At 41.7% G+C, this 19,174-nt stretch overlaps 1 protein-coding gene across 1 annotated transcript in view; it reads right to left on the minus strand.

Annotated features, from left to right (window-relative positions):
• Positions 1-8,015: 8,015 nt before the first annotated feature.
• Positions 8,016-19,174, minus strand: part of LOC116038182 (adenylate cyclase type 1-like) — a 54,000-nt gene continuing 42,841 nt past the window's right edge. Inside the window, exons 15-20 of the mRNA XM_031282399.2 lie at positions 18,558-18,674; positions 15,036-15,182; positions 14,463-14,561; positions 13,805-13,919; positions 11,664-11,788; positions 8,016-10,720 (exon numbers count right to left, since the gene is read on the minus strand). Coding sequence (XP_031138259.1) covers positions 10,391-10,720; positions 11,664-11,788; positions 13,805-13,919; positions 14,463-14,561; positions 15,036-15,182; positions 18,558-18,674 — 933 coding nt within the window. The 3' untranslated portion in view covers positions 8,016-10,390. The remainder of the gene's footprint in view (positions 10,721-11,663; positions 11,789-13,804; positions 13,920-14,462; positions 14,562-15,035; positions 15,183-18,557; positions 18,675-19,174) is intronic.

Genomic DNA, 19,174 nt, shown 5'->3' on the forward strand with positions numbered 1-19,174 from the left:
CTGGCGCATGGGAGCCTGGATTTCCTGGGTTTCCCACACACAAGTGTACAATCACAAGCTTGCAAACATACACTCATTCGAAAAAAACACAGAAACAAACACACACACACACACGCGCACACGCACACACACACATGGTGAACCATCATACAACATGCCAAGATGCTGCGGGCTTACATAAAACCCAGTTTTCCCCATTCACCATATCAAAGCAGTGTGACTGTCCTGAGACTCCTCCGCCATGAATGACCCCGGCTCTGTTTCAGTGTTTTTCTCCCAGACCTCAATCTGTGATCTGTGTTGCCTGTTTAATAAGACATGGATTATCCGATTAAGGAAATCTTGTGAGAAGGAGAGGAGAAGAAAAAAAAAAAACTTTGCTGGGGATTAGCGTCACTGTGCCCACTCATATCACATTCCTGGCGGCTGATTCTCTGCCTTGAGAGAGGACACAGGGTAACCAGACGACGTCACGGACGTGTCCTGGGACCAGAGATGACAGTGGTTCACTGACCTCCCATCTGCACCAAAACATCAGCGTCAGTGTTTTAATGTAAATTAGATCTGAAAACGTCACACATTGTGGGCCGGGTTGTGTCCAACCAATCCTTGTTTTCCCTTCCTTTCGAATCCATAAACCTTTCCTTTTAGAAGCTTTTACTCAGTATCAAACCTTATGATGCCAACCTTTGTGCCTCTAACCATGTTTCCATCCACACATTTTTATGCAAATTACGTAATATCGAATGAAAAATGCCTTATGGAAACAGTAAAATTTGATTGAATTTCATGAATATCATCACAAAGTTTGCACGTTCGATCTCATCGGATTTTCTCTTAATTTGTTGACAGTTTAAGGGATAAACGCTGATGGAAACATTATTTGCCGAATAAATAATGAATTGTGATTACTTTTTTGGTCATTTTATGGTTGCAACCCGAAATGAAATGAAGAAGTTTTAGGTCAATTCCACGTTTACTTGCTAACAGTCTTCTTCTCCACTGCCTTTGTTGGTGTATTGCTGCGTTTACTGCCACCAACTGTGAATCAGCGGAATAACATAAAACCAATGGTAAGATGTAAATTGTGCATGTGTTTTCCTGTGTGTGTGACCAACACTTTTAATACTATTGGGCCCAACTCATAAAAAAAGGCATGCATGCATGTACACCGCTTGTAGTCAGTAGTAAAATTCAATTTTGAATGAACATTTTAGCATTTTCCTTCAAGGTGTGTGGCTGAGCATGACTTCTCTGAAGCTGATTCTGTCGGGTCTCGGGGGTCTGATGATCCTGTTGTGTACATGTGTTTTCCGAAAAAAAGTAGGTCTGTCCCTGACCTGAGATAACTCTGTTCTGTCTGACCACTCCGCCTCTCTTCTGGTCTGACTGCACAAAAAACACTAACCTGTCAGCTAACACATGTGGATGTTCCATGTTCCGTACTTTGCATGTTTTTAATCCCTCATGTCTCTCCATCTTTACATCAACTTGCTCATTACACATTCATGCTGTGCTTTACACACTTTACACCAGCAGTCAGTCAGCCATATGAGGGGCCCTATATCACAAGATATCACAGACGGACAGGCTGTACCATAGTTCACATTCCCTCAAAGAACACAGAGAAAGCTTGACCCTGGAACCTGAACCTGAACCTGAAAGCTTGACCCTCGAACCCGAACCTGAACCTGAACCTGAAAGCTTGACCCTGGAACCTGTACCTGAACCTGAACCTGAACCTGAAAGCTTGACCCTGGAACCTGTACCTGAACCTGAACCTGAACCTGAAAGCTTGACCCTCAAACCTGAACCTGAACCTGAAAGCTTGACCATGGAACCTGTACCTGAACCTGAAAGCTTGACCCTGGAACCTGAACCTTAATGGAGAACTCTGGCCAATTTTTACGTTAATCTTGATTGATTACTATAAATATGTGAGTACTGTTGATAGGAAAAAAAACGACCAGAATCGGTCCTAGCAAACTGAGTTGCTGCAGCTAATGCCCAGAGCTCCCAGTTAGCTAAAATGGCAGTTGTAGGGGCATATTCTGAAGAGTGCCTTTGTGCCTCTTAAAAGACACAAAATGCAATTAAAATGTCTGTGCAACATGAACAGGGCCCTTACGTGACAACAAGATGCGTTTTCAACTCAGACATCGTGCCGGTAGCTAGCTCGCCCTGCTATATATATATATATATATATATATATATATATATATATATATATATATATATATATATATATATATATATATAGCTGTCGTCTGGGATGAGTGTGTTCAGCCAGGCTTCGGTGATAATAATCACGCAGCAGTTCCGTGTGTATTTGTAGCTCATCCATTTTGTGTGCTATCGATCTGCTGTTAGTGAGTAGGAGTCTTGGCAGTGGTGATCTGTGTGGTAGTTCCCTTAGCCGGGCTAGCAGGCCCGACCGGGCATCCTTGCTTCTGCTTTCTCCCCGCCTTCGTCGCCTGCTGCGGCCGACAACAATCCACCGAGTGCCCGGTGGTCTGGTGGATGTCTTCCAGAGGACAGGTCATGCCTTTGCGGTGAAAATTTGGACCGTTTACATGTAGTTACATAGTCACTGATATGGTCATAACCACTACAGTGCTCAATTACCTATTTTTGAGGGGGAAATACACTTCAAGTTTTCGTCGCGAAGGCATGACCTGTCCTCTGGCGGACATAGCCAGAACAGCGGGCGCTCGCTGGATTGTTGTCGGCCGCGGCAGGCGACGAAGGCGGGGAAAAAGCAGAAGCAAGGATGCTGGTTGGGCCTGCTACCCCAGCTAAGGGAACTACCACACAGATCGCCACTACCAAGACCCCTACTCACCAACGCCAGATTGATAGCACACAAAATGGATGAGCTACAAATACACACGGAACTGCTGCGTGATGATTATAACCGAAGCCTGGCTGAACACACTCATCCCGGAGGGTAGCTATAGCAGCTAGCAGGACGAGCTAGCTACCGGCAGGAGACAGGGTAGGTGAATTTAAACAATGTCTGATTTGAAAACGCATCTTGTCGTCACATAAGGGTCCTGTTCATGTTGCACAGACAATTTAATTGCATTTTGTGTCTGTTAAGAGGCACAAAGGCACTCTTTAGAACATGTCCCCACAACTGCCGTTTTAGCTAAGTGGGAGCTCTAGACGTCGCTGCAGCAATTCCGTGTTGCTAGCACTGATTCAGCTCGTTTTTTTTTTTATATCAACAGTACTCGCATATTTATAGCGATCAAGATTAACATAATCTCCTTTAAAGCTTGAAGTTCTCCTTTAAAGCTTGACCCTGGAACCTGAACCTGGAAGCTTGACCCTGGAACCTGAACCTGGAAGCTTGACCCTGGAACCTGGACCTGGACCTGAACCTGGAAGCTTGATCCTGGAACCTGTCCCTGAACCTGAAAGCTTGACCCTGGAACCTGAACCTGAACCTGGAAGCTTGACCCTGGAACCTGAACCTGAACCTGAAAGCTTGACCCTGGAACCTGAACCTGCCTGCCTGTAAGCCTCCACGTGATTGTGTTTACTCAGGTGTAATACTAGAAGTTGAAGCTCTCCTTATGAGTGACGGATGTGCACAATACATACGTCAACCTCAGAGAGCCTCTGGGTGTCGGCCTGTGTTGTAGTCATGCAGGTGTGCATTCTTTCTGTGGGTGTCACTTCAAACAAACCCTGTTTTTCTGAGCTCGTCTTTTGTAGATACCCCTCTTTTGACGCCCTCCAAAGGGCAAGGTTTAAATCACCACAAATGGAACCTGGAGGGGGTGTGTGTGTGTGTGTGTGTGTGTGTGTGTGTGTGTGTGTGTGTGTGTGAGCAGCTCCTGAGACAACAAGTCTGTTTTTCCCGGTGCTCCTGTCAAAGGTAAACATTCCAGTCTTGGGACGTTCAATGCCAAGCGCTGTTTGATCTCCATCATGTGACATCTGAAAGAGATGGAAGCCCCACCCCCACACTCCCACACCCCTCTTGCTTATCATCGCTCTCCCAAACACATACCCTGCAGCAGCCAAACAATGGCTTTGTGGTTTTCCTGTCGGGGTCTCGGGGGTCTGATGATCCCGTTGTGTACATATGTTTTCTGAAAAAAGTAGGTCTGTCCCTGACCTGAGATAACTCTGTTCTGTCTGACCACTCCGCCTCTCTTCTGGTCTGACTGCACAAAAAACACTAACCTGTCAGCTACCACATGTGGATGTTCCATGTTCGGTACTGTGCATGTTTTTAATCCCTCATGTCTCTCCGTCTTTACATCAACCTGCTCATTACACATACATGCTGTGCTACATGCTGTCAGTCAGCCATATGAGGGGCCCTATATCATAAGATATCACAGACGGACAGGCTGTACCACAGTCCACATTCCCTCAAAGAACACCCTAAAGTTCATCCTCATCATCCAATCGCAGTTCAACTGAGGACAGACTGAATTAAACTCCCCACAGACTTTGCAACCACTTAATCCATTCATTTATTTTAATTTGTTCGTTCTATTTGTGTGTTTGCCTCATGTGAAGCGCCCTTGGGTCCCTTAGCAAGGCGTTTTGAAAAATCTGAGCTATTATTATTATCATTGTTATTACTAATAAACACACTGTATGTATCAGGAAACTTTTAATGTCAGTCTATCATTTTTAGCAGATAAATTAGCAGTGTTGCACCAGGTATTTTGATTCTTTACTTAAACCTACATTGTGTAATTTTTTGAGTTGACTCTTAACAAAAACCCCTTTGTTCTTTCACAGATATGTGCTCATTCATGTGTAATTGCTTCCACCAACTAATCAAAGTATTCTCGTAAGCGTAGAATCTGACATTCAGAATCATTCAGAATACATACGGGTGAGTCGCTCGAATGATGACCGGCATGGTGCGCCTCCATCTTTAAAATACATTAGCCAAAGAGGGACATACCTCCGCCTTTCGCACTTTTATACTCAGTGGCACCCCGCACCTTGACGTGCAAAGCAACAAGAACAAAGTTAATATTGGAGTGGCTAGAACAGCTGCTTGTAAACGATGGAGATACTAAGAGCTAATTTCGGGTTCGGCCACCGTAGCAGTTAGAACGCGCTCAGAGTGGGAGGGGCTAGAAAGTAATATTCAGTTGGTTGTCATATACAATTCCACCGCTAGATGGGAGAAATTCTTACACAATGTAAGTTTAATGAAAGTAGCTGTACCACAATGAAAAAAAGGCTCCTTTTAAAGTCCTCCATTCAATGTTTTTTACTTATAATAAAAGTGGATAAGTATTAACAGCAATATACACTTCACTATTACGTAGAAGTAAAAGTATGCAGCCCAGCCCCCTACAAAGCACAGTGGTGGAAAGTAAAATCAAGTAGCGAGTTAAAGGTACTTGTACTTTAATTGAGTATTTCAATTTTAACTCTACTTGTAACTCTACATCACAATAGGAAAAATATTACACTTTTAACTCAACTACATTCATCTGACAGCCAGAGTTATTCTCTGATTAAGAGTTTACGTAAAAAATTAATTATATAACAATTAAGCTGCTCAATCATACCATAATGCTATACACATTATTGTATTGGTATTGTATCATCGCTGCTTTTTGCGGATGATGTGGTCCTGATGGCATCATCGGCCTATGACCTCCAACACTCACTGGATCGGTTCGCAGCCGAGTGGCTGGGATGAGGATCAGCACCTCTAAATCTGAGGCCATGGTTCTCAGCAGGAAACCGATGGAGTGCCTTCTCCAGGTAGGGAATGAGTCCTTACCCCAAGTGAAGGAGTTCAAGTACCTTGGGGTCTTGTTCGCGAGTGAGGGGACAGACAGACAGAATCGGCGCAGCGGGTGCGGTATTACATTCAATTTATCACACCGTTGTGACGAAAAGAGAGCTGAGCCAGAAGGCAAAGCTCTCAATCTACCGGTCAGTTTTCGTTCCTACCCTCACCTATAGTCATGAAGGCTGGGTCATGACCGAAAGAACAAGATCCAGGGTACAAGCGGCCGAAATGGGTTTCCTCAGGAGGGTGGCTGGCGTCTCCCTTAGAGATAGGGTGAGAAGCTCAGTCATCCGTGAGGAGCTCGGAGTAGAGCCGCTGCTCCTTCGTATCGAAAGGAGCCAGTTGAGGTGGTTTGGGCATCTGGTAAGGATGCCCCCTGGGCGCCTCCCTAGGGAGGTGTTCCAGGCACGTCCAGCTGGGAGGAGGCCTCGGGGAAGACCGGGGACTAGGTGGAGGGATTATATCTCCAACCTGGCCTGGGAACGCCTCAGGATCCCCCAGTCGGAGCTGGTTAATGTGGCTCGGGAAAGGGAAGTTTGGGGTCCCCTGCTGGAGCTGCTACCCCCGCGACCCGATACCGGATAAGCGGACGAAGATGGATGGATGTATTGGTGATATTTTAATAAGAGCATATCTCACATGCATGTGCACTATTCCGCTACATTACGAGTGCTTTTACTTTGAAATCGTATTTTGCTGATAATACTTCCATACCTTTACTACAGTCTTTGGCCAACTTTAACTTTTATTGCTACTTTTACTCAAGTAATCAAAATATTCACACCAAAATGTAAATAAGTGCAACTGTCCAATACATGCAGTGGAGTAAAAAGTACACTATTCCCATCCTTAAAAGAAATGTAAAAGAGTATTTAAGTGAAATACAAGAACCACTTCCTCTGGCTGTAAACTCGTGTTTTCATGATGAGAATGGGGATGTTGCACTTCCTGTTCAGTGAGAGTGAGAAAAAACAAACATTTGGACATCCTGTAGGGACATGCTGTAGGCTATCGGCTGCACATGTGTACACCTTACTTAAATTACTGACAGAATGGACTAAATAAAACCCTTCATTGCTCATTACAAACTCTGCACGCTATGCAGCCAAACTTTCTTCAAATCAACAGAACTTTATTTTACATTTTAGAAAAGATCGCCAATATGTCAGACTGAATTTTGGTAAAAATGTGTTTAAAATGATGCAGAAAGTATTTCCCTTTAATGGAATGATACAGCCATGAAGACACACCTGATATTACCCTCAAATGGAATGTCAGGTGTCTCAAAACGCATAACACAAGGCAACAGCCTAATCTCCCAAAAGTTAGTAATGTTTCCAACAGAGCTTTTTTTCCCTTTATACCAGAAAAGCTTGATTTGTATTGATCTGTAAATGATAGGGTTAAAACGATACAGACTAGCCCTTTAAAGGTCCAGTGTGTAACGTGTTTAGTTGTTCATTATCAAAATCTGTGTTGCCCGTTCACAAACTTGTCCTTTTTCATAAATATTTACCACCACCACCATCAATTCCAAGTATTCCTTTAGGCTTGAAATTTTATGTTTGCATTCGCATTTATGCAATTATATCCATTTTATATTTTACACTTCAACTGCACTACATTTTGGAGGGACATATTGCATTTTTTTCTGCTGTTTGATTTTACAAAATAAATGTATGATGAGCTTTTAACAAACTTTATGAGAACTGAATACCAGAAATGGAACATTCCAAACATGTGGTATTGGTTTTCTGCACATATGGTACAGAATCTGCTCTCTACACACACAATCTCTGCAGTGTGAATGTTTTTCTGATAGCGGACGTGTTCATAACATCAGCGTGAGGCTCCTTCTGAACAACAGTTTTTTTTGTCTGCAAATAACCTAAACTAAACTAAACTAAACTAAACTAAACTAGGCAAAGCAACTATATTCATATAGCTCAGTTCAGCAACAAGGCAATTCAAAGTGCTTTACATAAAACATAAAAGAGCAGATAAAAACAATTAAAAACATCTCTTGAAGAGAATAAAAAACACGCTGACATTGACCCCAATGTTGCTCCAAACTTCTTACATCAGCTACTCTGTTTTTCTACTGTTATGTAACCTTATAACTGAGCTCAATGGCCTCTCAATATGCACTGTGTGTGTATGTGTGTGTGTGTGTGTGTGTGTGTGTGTGTGTGTGTGTGTGTGTGTGTTGGTAAAAATGAGCACAGGAAGATCGCTTTTAACTCCAGGAGACACGTCCCCGCTGGCTTTATTTTTTATAATCATAATACGTCCAATATCATCGCAGTGCAAACACTTAGTATAAAATATCGTCTTTAACAAAATTTACATTCACATAAAACATCTTGATAAATACATCTTCAACAAAAGAACTTGACAAATATCGGTTCATTCATAATATATCTCTGAAAAAGACTCTGCAATGTACAATAATAGCAAGTAATACCTACATATAACAATTGAAACCCGTATCATACAGTATGAAAATATCCAATTTACAGGAAAAACATTATTGTACATAACTTCTTTTCAATCAATTTCAATCAACTGGTTAAAGCAAGTGTATAAAAATCCTCATTTTTAATCTCTTAGAAACTCAAAGTAAGCATTCAAGCTACTATATAGACTGTATGTATATATTTTAAATATGATGACAAGAAGTACAACATCATCATTTCAGTCAGTTTATCGTGTCCAAATAAATCTTTTCAAAAAAGTCAACACTTGCCATCATTTGATCATTGAGTTACAAAACTGATAAAGAACAGTAAAAATACAGGCATTCGACAAAAGGAAAATCCACAATAACCGTAGCCACGCATTCAGTTGTGCTACCACTCAACACCAACAAGTTTGATATGTTTATGAAAATAGGTTGGCACATTTGAAAACCAGCTACCTGTTGACTACAGCAGGCGCGGGGAGGAGGTGAAACCCCCGTCCTGATGTCAAACTGTCCTAAAAAAATGTCCTCGGAAAAAGAAAGGTTCGCAGACCAAGCTCATGAAGAAGACACGGGTCAAAAAAGCACCTTACATTCAAGAGGACCGCTACCTTTAGCGCATGCATGAGGACTAGATTTAAACAGAGTCAATGTGTGTCCGCTGCTCGGCCTGTATGAATGTTTCATCAAAGCATGCATGTAAGAGCCACAGGCTTGCAGGCAGTGCATGCTAGAACAGATTAGAGGAGAGTTAATGGCTGTGGTAAGCCGTACTGTGAGTAGCATGCTATACCATAAAATAAATCATCTGGATTTGTGTGAGGAAGCCAGACACAGAGGTTTGGGTGTCTCCTCATAAACAGCAGTTTTCTTCACTCGACCAAAGCAGATTTTGAGTTCATGAAAATAGTAGAACAGAATATATTTAAACAATAGAAAATATTTTCTTAATAAACAAGCACGCAGAGAAAAAAAGATTTCTTTTTTTCAAATAGAAATCCACGAGGAAGGAATCACACTCGCACAATACAGAAAATAAGTTTTTCTAAGTCATGCTTTAACTCCACAGAGATACAGACTTGTGTGGCTAGCTATGCACATTCTATTGGCTACATACAATATCAGGTCAAAAATAGGATCCAGCTGGCTACAGCATGCAAGGGGCTGAGATAGGAGACAAACCGCTTTATTGCTACACTTTGACGAGGAAGAATCTGGAGTCGAGCATCACAGGGAAACAGACAGCTCACATAACTGAAATGCAGCAATCATGCACTTAAAGACACTGAGCGGCTCAGGGAAACAATAGTTTACCTCATGTGCCGCTGGAGCGTTAAAGTGAAGGGGCATAAATGTCCAGGAGATGATTTGAAGGCAATGCCCTGTCGTATTTTGGCAAGTTTTATACTACCATTTACAATTATACATTTGGCTTCATCCACTTTAAAAAAACATATACCTCTTGGACAACAATGCCCCTGCAATTCATTAATTCATCTGAAGTGGTGTCCAATAAATCAATAAAGGATCTAAAAGGCAACAAAACAAATGGCAAGGAACTCATTGTGAGGGGTGCTCGCTAAGGCAAAAGCACTGATTTGGCTTCATACTGAGAGAAAAGGGTCAGCTAAAAGTTGTTAAAGGAAATTCCACATGTGGTTGTTGTTGCGAGAGAGGCTTTCATGCTACACCATCAATTGTGCAATTGTTTGTTATTTTGATGCTGATTTAGGTTGTTACAGAAACAGTTGTGGGTGTCGACTCTGAAATCGCGGAGCGTCCCTTAACCTTTGATTGGTTACAGAGCAACGTGGCTGAAAGCATCCTGCATATGGTTCATGGCACCCCAGCGGTGTGAAACAACAAACAGGCCTCGAGTGTGGAGGGAGAGTCCGACCGAGGTTGCCCCAGACTCCAGTCCTAAACGCAGTCCAGGCCCCGAGTCCAGGCCTCCCATTGGACGATTAGCGCCTCAGCTGCCTCCCGCAGCCAGTAGAAGAAGAGTGGAGGTCGGCTCTACTTTTTCCCTGTTTTGAAAAAACTCTCTCTGCTACTGCTATCTTGTTGCCATCCATGCTATTCCCCCACCCTCCCCGCCTCCACTCTCATTTTCTTGTTTACCATGATCACAATGAAGAAAGTATCCGTCACACTGTTGCCATTGGGACAGAGGGCAGGTACCTGGTGGCGCTGGAGGAGGTGGTTGGTTTGGCCGTGTTCGGGCTCGGGGTCCTGGCCGTAGCGTAGGTGGTCACGGTGGGGGAGGGGCTCAGCCTGGTGCACACGCTGCCCTGAGTGAACGCGCTGAACCGCCGCTCGCCGTTGCCAGGCTGCTGCTGGATTTGAGATGGTCTGCTGCCGTTCCCACGCCCTTCCAGGAAGTATGTGAGCATCTGACCTTTTCCCTTCACGCTGACCTGGCCCCGGCACACAAAGTTGTAGTGGTCTGTGAGGAGACGATGAACCTCCTCTGTCACCTGGAGAGGAAACACAGGAGGAGGAGGTTTCTCATGATGTCAGCTCTTCATACTAGGAGACAGTCGAGCAAAAACACTCTCAAATACGCTGCATTGCTTTCACTTAAAACAATTTACAGAAGGAATTAGTCTGGATTGACAAAAGTACATTTCCAGGATAAATCCTGACATGTCCGCTCTCTGTGTGTTGCCGTTCTCAAAATCCCTTCGCTACAGGATACAACAACAAACTTCGAGCCAGCAAGCTACACGCTGAAAATGGCAAGTTTTGAAAAGAAATGGTATCGTGCAACAAGGCAGGCCTGCTTGGTTCTTTAGGTGTATGATTGCAAAGATTTACAAAGAATATGTTTACAGCATTTACTATCTACTTTGTAACTGCGATGTTTCGGGACAGATTTGTGGGATCACTCTGGACGAAGTACCAGGGCCGGCTCTAGCCCTTTGGTTGCCCTAGGCGAGATTGAGTTTTGCCAATGTGCAAATGTTCCACCAAAGCCAGGTTCCTTCCCCAGACAGCCACAAGACGATTGTGATTGTTTTAAAAAATGCAAACCACCCGGAGCGTTTTTTTCTCATATCCCAGAATGTATGTGTGGTGTAGCCAGACCTATCTTTACAGAACTGTGGAGATGGGTCTGGCAATGGGAGACTAGGTTTCGGATCTCTGTGCAGGCACGGTGGTGGTACCAAACTAACTTAACAAGACTTCAGAAAGCTACACACAGCTACTGTGCCCAGACGCTCTTTGCCAAGAAGTACTTCCAAGTAAACTAAGCTAAAACTAAACTGACGTCTCTCTAAGGCCACAAATTGTTGGCATGGTTTTTCTGTTTGGATGTTTTTTTATGCTGTCCTTTTGACCAGGTCTCTCTTGAAACAATCTCTGTGAGACTTTTACCTGGTAATAACAGGGGAAATAAAGAAGACTAAAGTACTGTACCTGGATCTTTCCTTGTACCCCGGTGCTGTCCATCCTGCTGGCTACGTTCACTGTGTTTCCCCAGATGTCATACTGAGGTCTTCTGGCTCCAATCACTCCTGCCACCACTGGTCCCACATTGATACCTGGACACATGAACACAACGAAGGGGCTGAAACACACACCCAACAACATTCAGGTCTCAAGTTTTAAAACAATGAAAGTGCTCTCACTCAGATCTCACATTCAACTAATATCATTTTCATCTGTTTTTCAATAATATTTCAAAGAAATAATAATCATTGTTTTAGGTTATTTTGTCATTAAAAACAGAACATACTGAGCCATGTGTTTTGTTTGGTGTTCCTTTTAAAGGTCCAGTGTGTAACGTGTTTAGTTGTTCATTATTAAAATCTGTGTTGCCCGTTCACAAACTTGTCCTTTTTCATGAATATTTACCACCACCATCAATTCCAAGTATTCCTATTGGCTTGAAATTTTACATTTGCGTTTGCATGAACTGGGGCAGACGCTCCATATTCATGTGCCATATTGAAATACGTTAGCCGGTGACGGACATACAGGACATACTGCTCCGCCTTTTGCGTTTTGCTGTCACATGATAAACTCACCGGTGCTGCTAATGCTGCTAATGGGTATCTTGGCTTTGTGAAGCGTGAAGGCTACCGTAGCTGTAATACGTACTTTGAACTGCGTGTTGCAAGAGAGTTGATTGCGATATATGATCTCAACGCTAGATGGGAGAAATTCCCACACATTGGACCTTTAAAGCCTTGCATGAGGAGTTTAGCAAATGCAGTTTCCCTTCCTTGATTTGATGCCAAGTAACACCAGGGACAGAATCACCGATACAGATACTCCTTAAAAGCTGCTACTGTTCATGAAGGGATAGCTATGTTTCATGATTTATAAGGTATAAATGATATATTGTTGTGTATTGTATGAGTAATTAGGCGAGTGTATCATTGATAAGCTCCTTCTAATTGCCTTTTCGTTACTATCAAGTGATTTGCTAAATATTTGGCATTTATCTTTCTCTGTTTATTACTAAATCACACGCATGTTAAAACAAAGGACCATTTTTTAAATGATAAATTACAAACGTGCATTGTGTAAAATCTCTGACAAAGTGATCGCCGCACAACCCGAAAAGGATCCAGTGTTAGACTTTTTTCTTTTTGGTATCGATCCTGTGAATGCTAGTATCAATACTCTTAAAACATTGTTACTCTGAACTTAACATTCAAGCGCATTATTAGCTAAAAGAATGGGACGAAGATGACCTAATATGGTTCTATTTTTAGATTTGAAGATCATATAAGCACTCTTTTTAACATTAAGGGATCATTTATTGCATTTGAGCCATGTATCCATCTCATCTAGAACATTGTTCATACGAGATATCAACCTATGTGTATTGGTATTGTCAGCATAAAAAAAGGAGAGCGCTTCTTTTGATATCAAATGCAAATCATTGATGTAGATAAGAAATGAAACCTAGTGTGGAACCTTGTGGAAAACCACAGTGTATGTGACTAGATGATGAAATAGATCCATTCTGAATGACATATTGTTTACTGTTAAACAAGTAGCTTTTAAACCAATTGAGTTCAGTACCAACTGGTAAAACCGTCTGATAAATAAAACAATCTTACTATCTACACCACTGTGACGACACGTCTCTCTGCAAATCACTGGCATTGCTTCATCTTTACAGCCACAGTTCTGCAGGTTTTATAGGCCAAACTTTGTATTTCTGCACTTTCTGAAAAGCCAGCATTATGCAAATTCCTAAAAGTTGCATTTGTGTAAAAGGGGGTTCAACCAAGCACACAAAACACATGCAGCCCCACAGTCTGCAGACAGGATGGCACTGTGTACACCAGGCTACGCTGGGATTAAACAAGGGCTCCTGTTGCAGGCTCTCCACAGGATACCCAACACAATGGAACCCAGAACTTCAGGTCTCGCTGTGACTAGCTTCTTGGAGTCAACGCTCTTTCTGTGATGCATTTCCTTCCAAACTTACCGGCACTGAGCAGCGGTGGTGTCCAGTGCAATAGGTCAGAAGAAGCTCCAACGCCAACGTTTATATTGACAAGTGTGTGTTTGTGTGTGCATGTGTGTGTCTTTTCACTCACCTACTCTCAGGACAAAGTCATTGTAAGACTGGTAGTTGATGGCATCCAGGACGTCAAACATATCAATGGCAAAATCTGACACTGTGCATAAATGTGAGGTGGTGGACTTCTTCGCCTGTGAATCAGAGAAACACACAAATGTCAGCAGGCCCAAACGGAATCTGCAGGTTTTTTTTTTGTTTTTGTTTTTGTTTTTACAGTTAATTGAGTTTAATTCTATTTATTTTTAAATCTGTGGAAAATTCTGGCCCTGAATATCAGGAAAACACACATTTATGCACAAACAAGCATGCTTACGTCCAAGTTAGAAAGTGATTTTACCCTCTAGTTCTGTTTCCCCTATGTAATCATATACATTATTATCTAGGAGCGCCACAAAAGCACGCACCAGGGTTTTCCCCAAAGTCAAACCACTTTTGTGACTGACTGTTAAGTTTGCGTAAAGTTTTGCAGAAGTTGCAGAAAGGGCCCTATTGTTTGTCAGCTTTGCAGGATTTAAAGAAACTTTATGAATGCAGTATATGCTGACACCACAGAGGCTGGTAATCCCTCACAGAGGATTTGTGGAGTGAAAGGTGACAAATATCAACATAATAGCTGCAATACCCTGCAAACACAAAACTCATACGGGATCTAAATATAGCTTCTGCATGTGTACCTTGGAGGCAGTTGTAGGAACCAGCCCTACTGCAGCCATGTATGTACTGCCAATAGTCTTGATTTTCTCAATATCCCTGTAGCACTCTTTGTCCATCAGCTGGAAGGGGGAAACAGGAGGAAAGCATTACTACTATTGCAAATTTAAAATCAAATTGTCGTAAATTGTCCATCTAAGTTCATACAGTATATATTATTGGTTCATATATATTATAGGTTGTGTTTGCAAACAAATCCAAATGCAAATTAAAATGCACTATTTTAGCGTGTTTGAGTAAATGAATGCTTCATGTTGTTGATTATAGATTCAAGCAGGCCAAAAGTCATCTGTAAGTCATTCCTTATTCTAAAAACTTTCCCAACCGCAACCATTGCTTATTATATTGCATCAATAAACATAGTATTTTTTAAACCCTCAGTCATGGCCACAATGTCATCTTTTTTAAATGAGATTATGGCGGTCATGTTGCCCCAGATTCTCCAAAGGCAGAGCAGGCAGACATGAAAACTGCCGGGGGAATATACAGTATATATATAAAAACTGCAGATTTACGATGCAACAAAATTGACTCACCTCATCAAAGTCGGCGATGATCTCATTGAGCAGCCTGAGACACTCGACGCCCATGTTGTTCCCGTCCAACTCAATGTAAAAGTCGTTGAAGTTGGCGATGGAGGCGAACAACACTCCAACCTGAGCGTAGGACTGGTAGTACAGGTCCTGGGGGGGAGAAAAGTGAAGTCAAAACTGGTATGAACCATATCTGTTGGAAAGCTTAATCACAAGGCATTAAAGGGTCTGTTTTAGTTTTGGTTTTATTTGCTCAGCATCCGAGATATCCGCCTTCACCCCAGTAAAACAGAGATGAAGTGTCCCTGTTAATCCACAGACTGCACTGTGAACAGTTTTCATTTGAACGACTTTCCTCTCTGAGGAAATAGTGCCTTTTAAAAACTAAAAACAGTGCGTTCTGTGGATTATCCAGACTAACAGGGAAACTGTTTTTTTATGTCATTTTTCAAGACAATTCTATTCACTTTCGTTGTATCGGGGGGTTGGGGCAGCACAGTGGATCAGTGGTTAGCACTGTCGCCTCACAACAAGACGGTTCCGGCTTTGAATCTGCTTCTCCTTCCTGTTTGGAGTTTTCATGTTCTCCCTGTGTTAGCGTGGGTTTTCTCCTGGTTCTCCATTTCTTCTGTATTTGTGAATGATTGTATCTACGTCAGCCCTGTGAAAGTCTGGTGACATGTCCAGGGTATACCCCCGCCTCTCGCCCCATGTCAGCTGGGGACCAATTAATAATGTTATGTATTTTCCATTAGTCTTGTTGAAGCTTATTTGCGAAATGATACTTGTGTCCAAAAGAAAGCTTGTATTATTTAGCCATATATTGTACACCAAAGTTCCAACTGTGATGAAAATGTACTGTATTTCATTTTTTCTCTTCTTCCTTGCACACTTGTGGATTTACATGTATTTTTGATACACAAATAGATTTCCCATGGGATGTACAATAGTTAAATAATGTTATTGAAACATAAAAGCCAGCTGCATTGTAGCTTATGGTTCAGATTCAAGAATCAGGAGAGCTTCACTGTCATGATGTCTTTAACAGCAATATTGCAGGTGTATTACCAATCAGGTTCAAGAAATATAACATATGCAAGATGACTTTTTTGGGTCGCAATTTCTGTACTGACTAAGGTCACTGCACACATCTTAGGAACATATTTGGTTAGACTTTACTTGAAGGTATCTACATAAGAGTGACACTGTCATGAACGTGTCATAAACATTATAAACAAGTCATAAACATTTATGACATAACGCTTCTTTTAGTAAGTGTCATTCGGTTTTTGTCATGACAAGTTATGGTTAGGGTTAGAGTTAGGATTCATGTGTCATGACTGTGTCATCACAGTGTCATGTGTTCATGACATTGTCTTGTCACTCTTATGTAGATACCTTCAAGTTAAGTGTTACCACATATTTATACTGTATATATAAGTGTATAAAGGGCAAACAAATCCAGTATGCTTGCATGTGGCCACTGTAGAAAAAAAAACATTTTTTCAAGCATAATGTTGGAGCAGATAAACTTTGAATTCCAGGCAGCAGAGTCCCACTGTGCTGTGTTATGAATACAGCGTATGGGTGAACTTTAGCCCAAAGGAAAGAGAGGACGCCTTTCTATACACTGTAGCTGCGAGGGGTCACCGATGTGCCGCAAACATACTTCCTGACTTCCTGCCCCCAGTGTTTACTAGTCTCGGCCTACTGTGGCTCTGCAGAAGCATTGTCAGTTGTGAGAAGAAAACAAAAACCTCTGGATGATGTCACTGTGATGTCATCAGGGTTATTTCATTTCGGGATTAAAGACTTCAACAGAAGTTACAAACTGGGGGTATGGAGTTTGTAAGAAATGGACATTTACCAGGCAGAAAAGGTGTAATGAAAAGAAACTGTCCAGGTGTATTATGGGAAATGTAGGTTCCTGCATTTTTGGAGCTTGACCCATATCAGGGACTGGATTTTAACCACTCTTCTTTGGATCCCTTCCAACTCCCAAAATGTTATTAAAGTGCAATATTAAATCGCTGGCTTAAGCTTGTTCTTTAAGTCTGTAAGTAATAATTTCGCATGTCAGTCAAAGACCCCCCTTGTGGTCAATGTTTTTGTAGTCCTTGAGCTCATTATGCTACAATTTAGCTCTGATTTGTATATGCTAAAAAGGCTAAATTCTGGCTTGCAACATCAAAGCTGTGTCCTAATTGTAGTTGTCTTCTTTAACACAAAACAGGCACTGAATACTTTGTACTATACAAAGTATTGCAATTACACAATCACCAGGCAAATGCATGTAACCCTTCATGATAACATTTCCTGCTTCTGTATCTATTTTGCAAAGTTAAAAGGCAGATTTTTGAATATATACAATATATACAATAATATGGGAGATAAGGAAGAAATTTAAAGGAAATGGCGGGGGAGGAGTTTGCAACATTGTTTTGCTTATGTGCTGTTTAATGGGAGGATTTGTAAATAAAAGCTTCTATTTCAGTTTTTAACATTAGAATGTGAGTTTGCTTCCACTTTGTTAATTTGAAAATGTCTCCTGACAGGAATTACAGCACAAATGTTACTAGTTATGAGCCATCAGATCCAGATCATATATAATGTTTCCATCCATGCATATTCATACTCATAACTTTTAAAGTTGGATACTAACATCACACCTACAAAAATGCCCTAAACATTAACAATAAGTATGTAGCCTAGACAATATGGACACAGTGTTAGTGTTTACAAAGTTTGTCCTCTTTCGGGGCTACAAATTTCCTGAAAGGATGTATGTATTCATCACTTCCTGAGAAAGGGAGGAGGGGGCCAAGGAAGGAACAGAGATCAGTGGAGGGGATGTTCATCAAATGGATACAGACACATAGGGCTGTCAGCTCACACTTCCACTTTAACACCACAACATATGGTCAGGTCAAGCGGTGCCATTGTCCTAAACAGCTGGGATATATTTCCTACATTAAGACCAAACACTTGCAGGGCATATTGGACATGAAGCCTGCAACCTGCTCCAGTTTTAATCAGCAAACTATCCACGTATAATTCTCCTGCATTACCTAAATAAAGAACTGAATACCAGCTTGCAGTGTTTTCCCTCAGTTTGTGGAAGACTTGGGTGCACTTATTTTCAGACTTTCCCCCAGACTTTACCTCTCCAGGCTTGTAAAAGTCATTCAAGTGAAACCATCTGAGAAGGGAAAATCACTCTTTGATCGACCTGCTCACAAATCAGACATATTGTCACACAACCTGTGACAAACATGTCCTTGTATTGATGGGTGACAAGCCAAAATAAGGTTGGGAGTCATAGATTTTGACGTCTAAAGAACATTCCCTCTTCAATCAAACTCTGCCAAGTTTTAACCCAGATGTCTCAGTGTCTTTAAAACAACATCCCCAACCAGCCCCTCCCGGGTGTATCAGGAAACACTGGGAAGTCTTTGCTGGTTTCAGAGGCCTTAACTCTCTGGTGATCCATGTTGGGCGAGCCTGGACATGTCTGCTGATGCTCACCATGTTCCTGGGGTTTGACATGAGGAAATGCTGAGCCACATGAGCCGGCAGCAGGTTAAACAGGATCCTCTTGTTGTCCAGCTTCACCTTCTCCATGTCGCATCTGTCCTCCTCCGCCTGGTGCCATCAGCAATTTACACAACACACAAGTGGAGAAGGAGAGGTGAGTCCTTACAGAGTCATAGGGATGTAGATCCAAAGTGAAACTGATGCTCTATTGTCTAAAATTACAATGAAGCGTCATTGCAGCTCAAAGCTCAGAGGTAGATGTAATTGCTTATCCTTATCACTAGAGGGAGATAATGACAAACAAGACAAACGTTCACTGTCATTCTTAAAATAGAAACATGGATGCAAACACACAAACATACAATTCAAACACACACTGTATGCATTTAGGCCTATATTAAGCCATTTCTGCCTAAAACTAAATCCTAAAGTTTTTTGTAATAAAAATCTGTATTGTGGGAATATTTCAACCTGTTTCCATCAGAAATCAACTTGTTTCAAGAAATTAGTGTCTGTAGCTTCTTTCTTTTTTTCTTTTGTGAATTATATTGGCGTAGGCTATATTTTTTTATTTTAATAATTAGCTTACTATAGAGCTAGGGGAATAT

The sequence above is a fragment of the Sander lucioperca genome, chromosome 11 (assembly GCF_008315115.2).
Source record: "Sander lucioperca isolate FBNREF2018 chromosome 11, SLUC_FBN_1.2, whole genome shotgun sequence".
Lineage (NCBI taxonomy): Eukaryota > Metazoa > Chordata > Actinopteri > Perciformes > Percidae > Sander > Sander lucioperca.